General features: G+C 37.8%; 1 protein-coding gene across 2 annotated transcripts in view; it reads right to left on the bottom strand.

The window, feature by feature from the left end:
* Window positions 1–262: 262 nt before the first annotated feature.
* The window catches only part of WAC (WW domain containing adaptor with coiled-coil), a 56,389-nt gene continuing 42,576 nt past the window's right edge, over window positions 263–14,075 (bottom strand). Inside the window, exons 11-14 of one of the 2 annotated variants that reach the window (XM_030971135.1) lie at window positions 11,385–11,503; window positions 7,005–7,188; window positions 3,793–3,920; window positions 263–1,495 (exon numbers count right to left, since the gene is read on the bottom strand). In XM_030971135.1, coding sequence (XP_030826995.1) covers window positions 1,426–1,495; window positions 3,793–3,920; window positions 7,005–7,188; window positions 11,385–11,503 — 501 coding nt within the window. In that variant the 3' untranslated portion in view covers window positions 263–1,425. Of the gene's footprint in view, window positions 1,496–3,792; window positions 3,921–7,004; window positions 7,192–11,384; window positions 11,504–14,075 lie in introns of both variants that reach the window. The other variant, XM_030971134.1, reaches the window with a different exon arrangement.

Below are 14,075 nucleotides of genomic sequence, written 5' to 3' on the forward strand. Positions count from 1 at the left end.
ATGTTTATTTTGTAGTAGCAATAGTTTCTTTTTTATTTTTAATATACTTTAGGAAACAATATACAAAGCTGAGCTTTTCCACCATTTTCAAACGGTGAGTTGCTCCAATTACACAAATTCAGCGTTTTGTGATGGTTAAGAACAGCAGTCAGCACCAGACTTAAACAGTTAGCTACAACACAAACATCCTTCGAAATGAAATGTCATAATATCAAGACAGGTAAACCAGGAGTTAACATATGACAACTGTTGGGGAGGTGTCTTAAATCATCCTTGTTGAATTTTATATTTCCTTAAATATTTTATACATATTTTTCTGTTTACAAGTTTTAAACAAAACCTCCCTTGAGGAATTATTTAAGTACAAAAATGTTCAACAAGAACAGTTCTAACAAAGAATCCCCAAAAAGACCAAATTTTAATATGTTGTCCAAAGGAAATGAAAACCAGTGTTTCTTTGCTTTAACATGTTTATTACAACAGATACAATTCACATCTGACTAGCTTTTTTTTTCCTCTTTCCCCTCCCACAACCATGTTAACATGTTCATTGGGCTATTTCCTTATATTTGAGCAAGTAATGTACTTTCAGCACACATGCCCAGCAGTACTCTAAGTCCATTCTTACAGGGTGCAAATGGAAATACGTTTCAATAATTTATACAAACAAGTGGGTTATGCTCAATCACTGCAATTTTAAGCTACTGTACACAGGAATGAAAAGATTATAGAAAAAGTGCCATAGCAACAGTGCCTTAAGAAAAGAGAAAATTAGAAGCATTAAAAAGCTGATAAAATCAGATTTAGGATTTCACGGGGAAATGGAACACAGAAGATGAAAAACATTTCTCTGTAAAACAGAAATGGAGAAGCACTGCTCTCGACTCGGTGCAAGTGTGGAAACAGTTGTTTCGTGGTATTTTGTACATTGCCCAAACTGTTGCAGCCTTAGACACAAATCGCCTGGCGCTTGCATTGAATTTTAGGAAATGAAAAATTTCTGAATGATAAATTAACTAAAAAAAAAAAAAAAAAAAAAAAAAAAAAAAAAAAAAAAAAAAAAAGAAAGCTAATTTTGCAGACAGGTTTACATGTAAGAGGCTAGGTATTTAGCCACCTCAGCATTGATTAGTTTTGGATGTCTAAGCTCTGATACACATGGCTTCCCATGGCTTCACTCTACAAAATATATTTACAACGTGAAGAATACATCTACAAGAAATCTACATTTCAAGGGTTTTACAAATCATTCTTGTATCTTTCCCCTGAATTTGACTCCCTCCTGTCCCCTTCCCCATGTCAACTTTTTTTTTCTGCCCAGCTCAACGGTCCAAAGTCTACTCAAATGCAGCTCAAAAGTGTTAAGACTGGGCATCAGTTTAATAGTTCCTGTACTCAAAACCATGTGCAATTGTTTACAATTTTTCACACCATGAAGGAATTCTGATTCTTTAGCTTTTCAAGTTCTTTAATTTGTTGCCTCAAAAATAGTATCCTGCAAGAGAAAAGAAATTAATTAGTATAAACATTTCCACTATACAGATGTATTAAATAAGCATCTACACAAGTACTTCTACAATTTCAGTAAAAGTAACCAACTTCCTTAGCCCCATTAAAAAATTCAGATATCAATTCCCAATCTGTCCAGTAACCTACAGCCATATGCAGATACACTAAGGCTTGGTGCATTTGACACTTTAGTTCAAAAAACTAAGTTGCTGCATTTTTATTATGACTGATACACAGTTGTGTTTAGGTCTGCTCTTCACTTGAATGTAGCTCTCAGAAAAAGCAGGCAAGTAAGCCAAGTAACTGAATAATCTGGAGAACAGCATATACCTCTGTCATGCAGTTTTCCAGACTGTAAAACAACCTAAACTGCTCCTTTTTTTTAAAAAAAGGAAATCTTCTTCTCACTTGCTTTTTTAAAAGTATTTGGCTCTGTGGCTAATGGTAGTCTCTACTTATGGTAAGCTCCAATCTCAAAAACATTTGAAGCATTAATAAAGGGCATCTCACATAAAAAGTTATAACTACACTTTGCTTAAAAATAAATTATATTGCTCACAACTTCTTATACCTTTTTTTCTCTTCTTCTGAACTGACATAAGCAATTACCATGACTAACAAACATCTGGTTCACAGGAATTTTTAATGAATATTTTGAACCCCTTTTCATGATGCTGAAGTGTAATGCAAACATGTCAGTGAAGTAAGAAAATACTCAGGGAGAATTCAGGTTTTATATAAATATTCTATGAAGGCTGAAGCAACTTTAATAAATGCAGAAAAAGGAACAATTCAGCACTTTTGTGGAACACTTTACAAATATGTGCCCACTTCATTAAAAATGAATTTTATACTGAAAAGTAGGTGGAAAATTATATACTAATATATAGAGACACTGAAAAGATAACGTTTAGCTTCAAGGCATGGGCATATAAAATATATATCAGACAATGAAAAGTGCCTTTTTACATGCTGTCAGTTATGATTCAAACAATGTATTTGCTTTATCTAGAGATGAAGTTCCTTCTTGGAAGATATTTTAGTAGCATCCTTCTGTGCAGAAGTACACAAATAGTATCATCATTTAAATGTATTGAGTTTGATAATCCCATCTTTTGCCAAAGCCTTCCCCATCAATTTGGTTACTTATGCCTTGTATTCCACATCTTTGGGATTGCAGCAAAAATAAAAGATACATGTTACTATAGGCTCAAAGTCATAATAATAATAATTATCCATTGACAGTTTAAGGATACAAATTGTACAAGCTATTTAATGAGCTGAACAATGACATTTGACATGTTATTTCAGATCAAAAGTGCAGAGACAAATGACACCTTAGGAAATTAAAACTGTAAGAAACCAAGCCATTCATTAAATATACTACAGAAGTCATAATTCATATGTAGTGAAGTTATGAAATAAAGCTTCAGAAAAAATTGGTGTTTTCAATTATCAGGAAAGGTTTACAAATAGATTATAGCCTGATTCTAATGGATTGTTTCAGTATCTGCCAAAATGCAAGAGCTTCTAGAATAAATGCAGCTATTTTAGCAGCATGCAACACAATTAAGGTGGCTTCAAACAAAGTCATAAGCACTGTATTCAAACTGTAGTGTGACTTAACAGTTGGGATATCATTGAAAGAGGAAACTGAGTATGAAAACAGATACAAAATCATGACTACTGGTGAATATTTTGAGCATGTATTTATGATTACAGTTTCCAATCTTGCATGAAAGTATTCAGAAGCCTGGCTGTGTATCACTGAAGTGATACACAAGACACCTGCTATCATTGACTTATAGCACATCTACTTTGCTATAAGCAAACATTTATTTCTCCTTCACTTGTGATGTAAATTACACCTGCTCAAACTTGCTCTGGCTTTAGATCTATTGCATTTCTCATATAAACTGTAGTGTTTCAGATCAGGATAACTGCGCAGACAGACGTGTACCTATGCAATCTATGCATTATGTATGGGCTGATACTCTAGAAGCATGCTGAAATACTGTGAGTTCATCAGTTCTTCATAATGCACTAAGGTTTCTGCAAAGAGATTTCTTTTCTATCCAAGTAAAAGCAGATACAGAAACTGCATATCTGGTTCTGTTTAGTGGACAGTAACAGGCAGAATGTACACAGGGAAGACAGCTTGCAAACACAGCAAGTACTGGTGTACTTACAGTCATCAGTAAATAGAACTCATGCAAAATAATGCAAGAATGGAAGTTCTAATAACACCCTAAAAACTGAGACATGCCCAGAGCACACACTTACCTTTGCTCACGCAAAGTTGCTTGAATTTCACATACTCGAACTAAAGACCTTAAATTCTTTAATTCAGTACAAATTTCTGACATATGCACACTTCCCATGTTATGGGCTTCCTCACGTAATCTTGATGCCTGCAGGGGTTAAACAAAGGTTAGAATTTTGAATCATGCATTGGAAACAACTGGCAGCAGCCAGAGAATTGCTGGATCGGTGTCTCTTGAAACAGCAAAGCACTCTAATTTCAAAAGGCAGTATTAAATCAGAAGAACATTACGTTGTTTACAAAAGCCCATTTTGAATCACAAATAAACAACACCGCTACCCAGAAACTGTCTAACCTACGCCTATGCTAAGACAGGGCTAGTTTAGACCTTCTTGATCCTAAATGTTTACTCAACCATCTTGAAAGACAGTATGTGACAGGGCTTGGAGTTTCTAAAATAATTTTTTCAAGCAGTTCAAAGTCTGCAACCATTATTCCTATGGCAGACTTAAATTTCCTATCTAATTAAGCCTTAGCGACAATAAAAACTAAATGCCATCATCTTTCCAGCTACCTTCTACCTGACAGAAAAAAACTCTGCAACCCTCTTCAGGAGTTCTCTAACAGACCAACTCCATTACTTTAATATTCCCACTTAGCTGGAGATAAGCAAAAGTGTAAATTTAAAAAGCACCACCTATCCAATTCCCAATTTGTGCATTTCTTCAAGTGTCATCACTGTACTGGATATGACTCCAGAGAACTCCTCAACAGCACCAAGGAGACCAGTATAATTATCTGAAGCCCTGTGTATTACACTGCAATAGGGAACAGGACTTCTTTCAAGTGGCACATGGAGAAATTGTTTCAAAATACAGCCTTCCCCTGCAGCACTGCTGTTTAGCAATGTTATCCTCTGCTACACTGGCTCTGGCTGGGATGGAATTCTCTTCACAGAGAAGAGAATGGCGCCACGTGGTGCCATGTTCTGAAGCTGTGACCAAGCCAGTGCTGACAACATAGTAAAGTTTTCGCTGTTTCTAAGCAGATCCTACACAGCATCAAGGGTTTCTCTCTTCCTCTCTCTGATCTGCTCTCCACCCAGCAAACACACTGTGGGGGGACAACAGGCAGGGAGGGAACAAAACTGGGACAGCTGATGCAAACTGACCTCAGGGATATTCCACACCATACATGTGCCAGGCTCAGCAATAAAACTGGGGGACAGTGTTCCAGGGTTGCCATGGCTCAGGGACTGGCAGTGCACTGGCTGGCTGGTAGTGACTGCTTCTGCATCACTTTCCCCCACCCTCTTTTACTCTTTGACCTGCTTTTACCTTAGCTACCGAGTTTTCTCACTTTTGCCTAATTGCTTCCCCTATCCAACTGGGGCAGAGTGAGCAAGTGGCTGTGTGGTGCTTAGCTGCCTATTGGGATTCATCCACATCTGCTTAGGTACTTGTACACTTAATTTTCCTTCCCAAAAATAATGTTATTTAGCACAGGTCTTCATCAACTTTTGGCATTTCTCCACTTCAAAGCAGCATTTTGTATTCTAATTCCCTACATTAAAAGTTTTCATTTCTGGAGTTCATTAACATCCAGGAGTACCCCGGTGTCCAGTAGGATATAACTGCCCATGTCTTCTCTGCACAACTCCAGTTACTGAATTGTTTTTCAGTTTCCCATGTTAAGTGCTTTTTATGAGTTCTGTGAGGTAACTGCTGTAATTCAAGAATGTTTTAGCTATTAACTACTGCACAGCACATTTCTTCAAGTCCAACTGCTTTAGCACATACCTGTCCTGACTCTTCTAATTTATTTACTTATTTATTTTTCAGTTTACTCTGGCATGTGTTCTTCTGCCTTAAATTCAAATTACACTACATATCTGGCAGCTATCTGAAGAAACCAGGGCACTGGATTTTAGTCTCTCCACTTAGATCTATCTTATCTTCTTCACTATGTACAGCACCTATACTTCGTTCACTTTTATATCAAATATCTCACTTAAATGCCTCAAGTGCTACTATTCAAAACTGGCCTATAAACAACACCACCACATGAAATCACCTGAAATAGCAGACAGGACAATACAGCACATAGCACAAATGCAGAAGTACCCAACTGAGTACATGACTGCCTAGCATTAGCTGAGTTTTTTGATCTCTTTATTAACAAGGGAAAAAGACTCCAAAACCTAGGCACTGCATACATCTGCTTTCTATATTAAGATACTTGTGAATTCAGTACACCATAAAAATAATACTTTCAAAACTACAGACCAAGGCCATAGGTGAGTGCCTGCGCTACACCATTTCCTTCAAGACACTCCACAGCAATGCCTCAGTGTTTGACTCAGTACAGGTTGGTAATTTCTTAAAACCAACTTTAACAAATCAGTGAAAAGAAGCAGGAATCCTAACAGGGTCTCAGTTTAGGCTGTGCTTGAGAGAGTCATCTCACAAGTTAATACCCAAAAGTCTCCAGTGTAGAATTGTGCCAGCATGCATCACCTCTCTAAAATACCAAAGTAAACTGGGCTAGGTAAGACTATTACCCCAAAGAGACTGCATCAGATATGGCTGCCTATGGACATAACTAGATTCGATAACCAATATGGTTCCTTTGAGTAATACATTCCAAGCAGCTGACATGCATCCAGTTTCCTTGTATTACTACAACAGAACAGGCTTCATGTAATTAGCTATAATATATGGATGGCAGTTTGACTGGATTTCCCATTATGTAAAAATAGCCCAAATTCAGTCTGAGTACTCTACAACAATTCACAAACAGGGCAGTTTCTTTTACACTGTGTAGAACTAACATGTCAGTAACTAAAATGGTGGGGTATTCTCAAATAGTTTAACTCTGTACCTAATTTATAACATTTTCCACATAACCAAAATATCATTATGAAAAAATATGTTGAACTCTATGTTCTCTGTAAATTTCAACAGAACTTTAGCAGTAAGAAAACAGTTATGAGGACAGTTATTCATCTGAGGCAATTTCAAAAGCACTGACACTTCAAGTGAGACTGAAAATACCCAATCACTGAAAGGCAAACACATGTAAAACGGGCTGGTCTGGCCTAATCTGTCTTTCCTCTCTTCTGGTTGAGGACAAGAATAAGGATTTTAATACTTTTAATTCCTAGAAAAAGCAACCCAAATTTTAAGCTACATATTATGCACTCTCCCAGGTAACAAGGCAAAGGAGCACTCACCTGCTTTTCTGCGTGATCTGCAGGCCAGCCCTGAACATGCTTTATAAGGTTCTCATTGAAGTGTGCTGCTAGCGTAGGTGTTAATGAACATGTGGGTCGTACAGATGTATTCTGTGGTGCAGGTGTTGAGTTTGATGCACTACTGCTAGAGGTATGATTTGGACCTGGTGATGGACTTCTTTGACTACTAGAAGAAAGCATTAAAAAAAGCAAGTGAGCATTTAAAAACATATGTGAACCTACAGAGAAATGAATACTGAAAATTCATTGCTTCCAGGCACAAAATACATAAAGTGTTCAAACCACAAGTAAATACTTCTGGTAGACCAAACCTGCGCCACCTTTCTACAAACCTCTAAATTTAATTGGACTTGAGTGCTACAATGTAACAGGAGGATTCTGTTGTTTGGTAGGGCTTTGTGTTTGTCTGGTTTTTAACTCTGAGAGCTGTTCAAGAGATGTCAGCTGTGCCTAAATGGTGCTAGATAGAAAATATACATATATTTACGGTCTTCCTTCCAACAGCTGCAAACCTAGGATTTTCAGTAATGATGTATCAGATGGGAGGCAAACACATTTATTCAAAAGAGGTTTGGCAGAATAATCATTAAGAACAATGTCTAATGTCCAGATCTGAAAATACAGCCATATGGGATTTGAGGAGTTTACTATTCATGTCAAAACACAATCTATATGGTTTTGTGACATTGCACATCTTTACTGAATGCACTCAGGAGAACAGAAGTATCACAGAAGCAGTGTGTTTGTAGCCACCAAACCTGACTACTTTACTGGAATATAGCATAACAGTGATGGGTACCTCACAGTTTAATGTTCTTTGGCACTACATGTTCTGAGAAATAGTTGCACTAATTGTCTAAATGCTTCTCCCATTGGCAGAAGCTTTTCAACCCAGGCCATAATTTCTTAAAACTTTGTATCACTTGCAGGCAAGAAGAAAGTATTATGAAGGAGAACCAAATTTTAAAGGACCTCTGATTCATCACCTAACCTGTTGGTCCCTTTGAAGACTGAAAACATCCTTATATAATGCAAATATCTCTATCTAGTCCAATGCCCAGACACTTACCCTAATGAACTCACACTTGCATATAACTACAGCATTAAGAATTACAGCCAACAAATTGGATGTCTGACTGGACCTGCTGGAACAAAGCCAGAGAGTCACCAAGCCGACAAGAGGGATGAAGCACTTCTCCTATAAAAAAGGCAATTCCTCCCCTCTTTTCAGAGCTTATAAGATTCACAGTATCTGGAGCACTGAGTAGTGGGAAGCCTAAAACCAGACAAGAATTAGACTGCTATAGCAAAGGAATGTGACAAGTGACTAAGGGGCTGAAGCACATGCTGTATCAGAAGAAGCTTAAAGTTTATTCAGTCTGGAAAACACAAGACTGAGGGGAAGGGGATTGAGGGATCTTTTTGCAGATTTTTACTACTTTTGAGGAGAACAGACTCTTTTCAGAGATGCATAGTGACAGCACAAGAGGCAGAGACAAGCTGCAACAAGGGAAATTCTAATTAGACATGAGAAAAAAAGAACCACCATAAGGGCAGTCAAACATCAGAAGAAAATATTCTGAGATATTAAAAAAAGTCACCTAATGCGCTTAGCAATTCAAACTTGTCAGCGCAACTCTAAGTTGGGACCAAAGTAGATTGCAGCTAGAATTCCATTCCAAAGTAAATTATTCTAAGTTTCAGTGTATTCATTCAGCATCAGCATAGGGATGGTGCAGAGGCAGGCTATTTTTATTAATTAAGTAGAATTCAGGCATAACCTTATTTACTCCTTAGTTCTACTAGAATTAAATTCCCCACTATGATTTGCTTGCTCTTCCTTTATCAGCCTGTCTTCTCCTACTCCTACTTCATCAGCAAAAATCATTCGAACGCATCAGAAATGTTTTAAGAAAATAATAAAATCTGTGGGCTTCTCAAAAATGAAGCTGTAGCTTAATTATGACAAAAACATACTGTCACAAAATATCCCAGGCACTGCTGTGTTAGCAGCAGGGGGAGCTATGAATGCAGCAATGACTGTTTTAAACTACCACAGTATTTTTAAATGCTTCACTGAAGGGAAATACTTGCCTTAGCTGAGTTAAAGACTGACTATGCCACAAGTAACAGAATGCCTCCAGAGAGGCAAAAATATCTGTATCAAGGGTATTAAAACATGATGGTTCTGAAATATACTACTACAAACATGAGAGTTTTACAACCTACAAAAAATGCAATTAAATACCTCCCTTCACAGCACTTTTCCAAGGTAAAGGAAAATTTTTCTCAGTCTTTTCTGAAAACAGAGACAAACTACCAGCCTGATGAAGCTATTAGTTATGGAAGCACTAATTTAGTTTCATATTTAAAGCAGCCATAACTGACTTTGGAATAATGTGTGTCTTTGGAATAATTTCTAACAGACAGACCCACTGTATGCCTGTACTGTGTTAATTTCCCAATTTGAATGGCCGAAATGTTCCCTTCTTGAAAGTTAACAATAGCTACTCAGGTTTTCTCACACTGTGTTTCCACCCAACAAGTCAAAAATAATTTTACCTCCATTTATTTAAAACTTTTAATGAGCCAAGGAAATGCAGCTGTGATGAACTTCTGCTCAATTAATCAGTATTTAAGCTGGAGAAAAATGCAACCTTAATTCACAGAGCAAAAAGATTTTGGGCCATCTGTCCACAGTTCAGTTTGCTAAATTGTTGTTCACTTCTATAAAAGCAAAAACTGCTCCCAAGAGCAATTCTCAATCCAATCAACTACTTTCACCTACAAAGGAATCATCTGTTCCATATCAATTCAGACATACTGCCTGGACACAGCAAGTCTTTTGCAGGTAAGTAAATCAGTATCTGAACTGGTCCACTTTCATTCAACTCCACTGCACTCAACAGAAGAAAACACCAGTCACACAGGTTTTTCCAGGTCACCTATTCCTTAATCTTTCACTTGTTGCAAACAAGACACTACCAAAGCAAACTGAAATCGCATGAACTCACGATGCACAATACAGCAGAGTCACAAACATGTATTCATTTCAGAGACACAGGACACTGAACAATACTAACGCTGTCTCAGTATCTTTCACCCTGCCCTGCACACTGCCTCCTGCCCTCAGCCACGGAGTGTGCTACCTGCACAATGCCCCTGGCTTCAGCAGGGCTGGGGCAAACTCAGCTTCCTCCAGCAAAACGCTGATGCCAAATGGAGCAATGGTTTGCAGAGGGACAGCAGATCCCTAAACTCACAGTAGGTAAGGGCCATGCTGGAGTACAAAGCCATGTAACCCAAAGGAAGGGTGAGGCATGGACTAGCAGGCCAAATGCCCACCAGTATCAACCCACACAGACTCTAAGCCATGGTAAAGGTTTCCAAGAACAAGAGCATCTTTCTTAAGATGATTTCCTGTGCAGAGAGGGTGATGAGCAAAGAATATAAAGGGTCTGTGACTGAGAGCTGTCCCCCAAAACCTCACCACTCCTCATAAAAAAGCTCAGCTTGCTGCAAAGTGTAACTTTATCTTTAGTACTGTAATTCAGAAAGATTTAAATAGCACCATTCATAATTACTAGGGACTGGAGCTGGACACTTTGCCTTTATTTTCCTAAAAGAGATAAATGAGTTATAGGCTTGTAATCCCACAAAGCTTAGAATCAAGTGTCTGTAAAATAGCCTACACTAAAAACTCAAAACTTCTGACTTGCTTGTGTCTGTACCCTCAAACTGGTCAATACTCCAGGGTCTCCAGTAAAGCCAGCTTCTGGGACAGGACTGCCAAGCATACAACAGATAACCCAGTCCCCCAAAAAACCTCAAAACACACATCTCTTCTGCCCACAAAAACAGCCAAAACCAACAAAAAACGAAAAAAAAAAAAACCCAAACCAAAACAAACAAAAAAACCCCCACAACGTCCCACCAAAAAAAAAACCAACAGCAACAAAAAAAAACCCAACCAGCCAAAAAAAAAAAAAAAAAACAAAAAAAAAAAAAAAAAAAAAAAAAAAAAAAAAAAAAACCAAAACCAAACAAAAACCCAAACAACAAAAACAAACAAAAACAAACAAACAAACCAACCCCACCACCACCAAACAGAAGTCCCTTTTCTTATTAGTCCCAGAAGGGCAGATAAAAGGATCTCACTATTTTATTATCTGGAAAGCACCACCATGTGCAGCTTCAGGTATGCTGACAATGCAAGAGTATTGGGTTTTGGTTTTCTGTTTGTTTTTTTAATACCACACCACACCATACACCTTATTCAATCCACTAACTGCAACATATACAACACACACTGAATGCAGATAAAAACTAATGACAGAAGAGAGAAGCATTTCAATATACCTTGAACGCTGAAGACTTCGTGGAGAGGCAGGTTCATGACCTGCCTGCTTGTCAGCTATTACTGGCTGCTGAGGTGCTGCCTGGGAAGCTGGTCCTTGTTTAACACCTGGAGTAGCAACCTGGAAAGTTCAAAACTTCATTAGAATTCCTCCACAGTAAAGAGCAAGTGTAAGAAACAGAGAAAACGAAGGAAATTACAGCTTCAACACCTGTAGGGTTTTTTCCATACAAGGCCTCTTGCTGACACAATTTCTATTATCTTCACAAGGTGTTATTTAAATAAAAAATCCAGTTCCACAGCTGTGACATAAAGTTTTTTTTTTACTAAGAAGGGGTTATTAATAGACATAACAGAAGCAAATTTAGACCCATGTGACTTGTCAAAATATTGCGAGCTTATGAGGCAAAACAGTTTCAACTCAGTATTGTTTTTGATTGTATCTTACATCTGAGAACTGAGCTCATTTTCAACCTCGGAAGAGGCGTTCATTACCCAAATAAAATCTTCATGTACAAATTTAAGAGTTCCCTACTTGAAAATACATTACAAGAACATAATTACATCACAAGCATATTAAAAACATCTCTATCAAAAATAGAAAAGAAAATCTAAATCATATTTATCAGTTTGCTGCTCCCTTTTCTCTAAGTTCTAAACCCATGGGTGACTAAAAAAATAGTCATCAGTACCTTCTTGCTTTTCCTTTGTAGTTCACATTCAATGTAAGGTATTAAGATACCAGCAGAAAGATACAGTCTTTTCTGTGAATTTCTGAACTACATCAGGATGAGAAGTTTGGGAGTCTAGTAATGTCTAATTTACAGCAAATGAAGTCCAAGATACTGCATCTTGCCCAATGCTTTGCATACATCATACTTCAATTTTAACTACGTACAAGAGAGGTTGAGCTTCAAAATTTATCCTCCACTCTGCAAAATCAAGCTAACAATATTGAGAGAAAAGGGAGAGAGCAAAGAAAAAATGGGGATCCATAAAGACAAAAAACCAAATTGTCCAGCCTCTCTGGCATTTGCTGACCTCACATTAGTGTAGATTACTAACTAGTGGTCTCCTGAACCTCCAGAAATCCTCTGCTTCAGAAACAGACTTCTATGAAGCAAACCACAGATGGTACAGTAAACTCAAGACATAACTTGATTCATTTAAATATTCGGGGGGGGGTCTTAATGCAAATTCAAACTCCTAAATGTCTAAGAGGAAAAGTCACCTTTTAAAATTATCATCAAAATGAAAATGTGTTCTTTCTGGTTTTTAGACTAATAGGCATATACTAAAGAAGTCTATGTAGCACATGAGAAGTCCATGGTAGTAAAAGGGAAACGCAAGATAATTTTAAGATCAATCTGCTATTGAAATAAACAGAACTATATAGTTCAGGAGGGTGAAACAGTGCCAGATCATAAACTGATTTATGATAAAAGACTACACAAGCACCTTTATGAAATGTATGACATGAAGAACTTTGCTATTAATGCCTGCATTTTGCTCAGTGTGTGAGCAAACATTAAACCATCAAGGCTATTCAAACAGAACAATTTCAAAAGGGAAGTCCATCAGCAATAAAGGAGTCATGCAGCAGATCCAAACTGGTAAAGTAACCTTGGCTCGTAAAAATAAAAAGGACTATAAAGAAAAAGTGGGATTTGTAAAATAAATGAACCACAAAATCTTTCAATTACTTCATTATTTTCCAAGTGTGTCAAAGACTGTAAATACATATATCAGAAACAGAAAAATAGAAAGGGCTAAATAAATTCAAAATACCAAACAAACCAACCAACCAACCAAAAGCAACATTCTCACTGAGCTTGACAAGTCTGTGTAAAGTGCTTTACACAACTACTTTGCAGAAATTCAGAACAGTTTCTGATCATACAATACAGGCACAGCTAAAAGGCAAAAGGTGACCCCCAGGCTCCTGTAGTCTGTGCCCCCTGAGCTGCCACAGCAGCCACAGCAGCTTCAGTCTGAAAGCAGCACTGACATCTTCAAGCAGTCCTACGCAACAGCACTGCGCCAACGGCCCTACTATAGTCCCACAGCCAGCTCAAATCCCTGTGCATCTGGCACTGGGCTCTTCTTGCACAGGGCCACTTCAGCTCTGTCTGCTCTAAGCCCATGTGCCTAAAAACCAAGTGTGTCCTGGCACAGCACCACATCTTGATTAGGCATAATTCACCTCAAACTGGACAACTGGACAAGCTAGCCTGACTCATGCATCCGATGGGCTGCTAAAGCAGACGTGCTCACACCAGAGCTATCACCACCTAAGCTCCCATCTCATGGAACTGAGTTACACAAATACAAAAACTATCAAGACAGTTCTTTTTTTATTGAACTGGCAAAGTATCTGCTGTGGAACAAAAATTTGTTACTTCTGGGACTAACAATCAATCTCCGGGTTGTAGAGACCAGAAAAGATCTACTTCCAGTTATTGACAGTACATAACTTAAGAAGACTCTTTTTCATATCTCAGGATTTGGAAGTATCAAATATCTCAACCCTGGTATTTGATAATTTCATTACTTGCCACCCAGCTATGGGATGTGAACACAGATTGAGGATGCAACCCAGGGTCAGAAACCAAGGTAACAACCAGTATTGGACACAAATGAAGTTTTGCAATTCACTGTATCACTGTCAATCAAAAGAAACTGGGAGAATCACT

This window comes from Camarhynchus parvulus, chromosome 2, assembly GCF_901933205.1.
Source record: "Camarhynchus parvulus chromosome 2, STF_HiC, whole genome shotgun sequence".
In the NCBI taxonomy this organism is placed as follows: domain Eukaryota; kingdom Metazoa; phylum Chordata; class Aves; order Passeriformes; family Thraupidae; genus Camarhynchus; species Camarhynchus parvulus.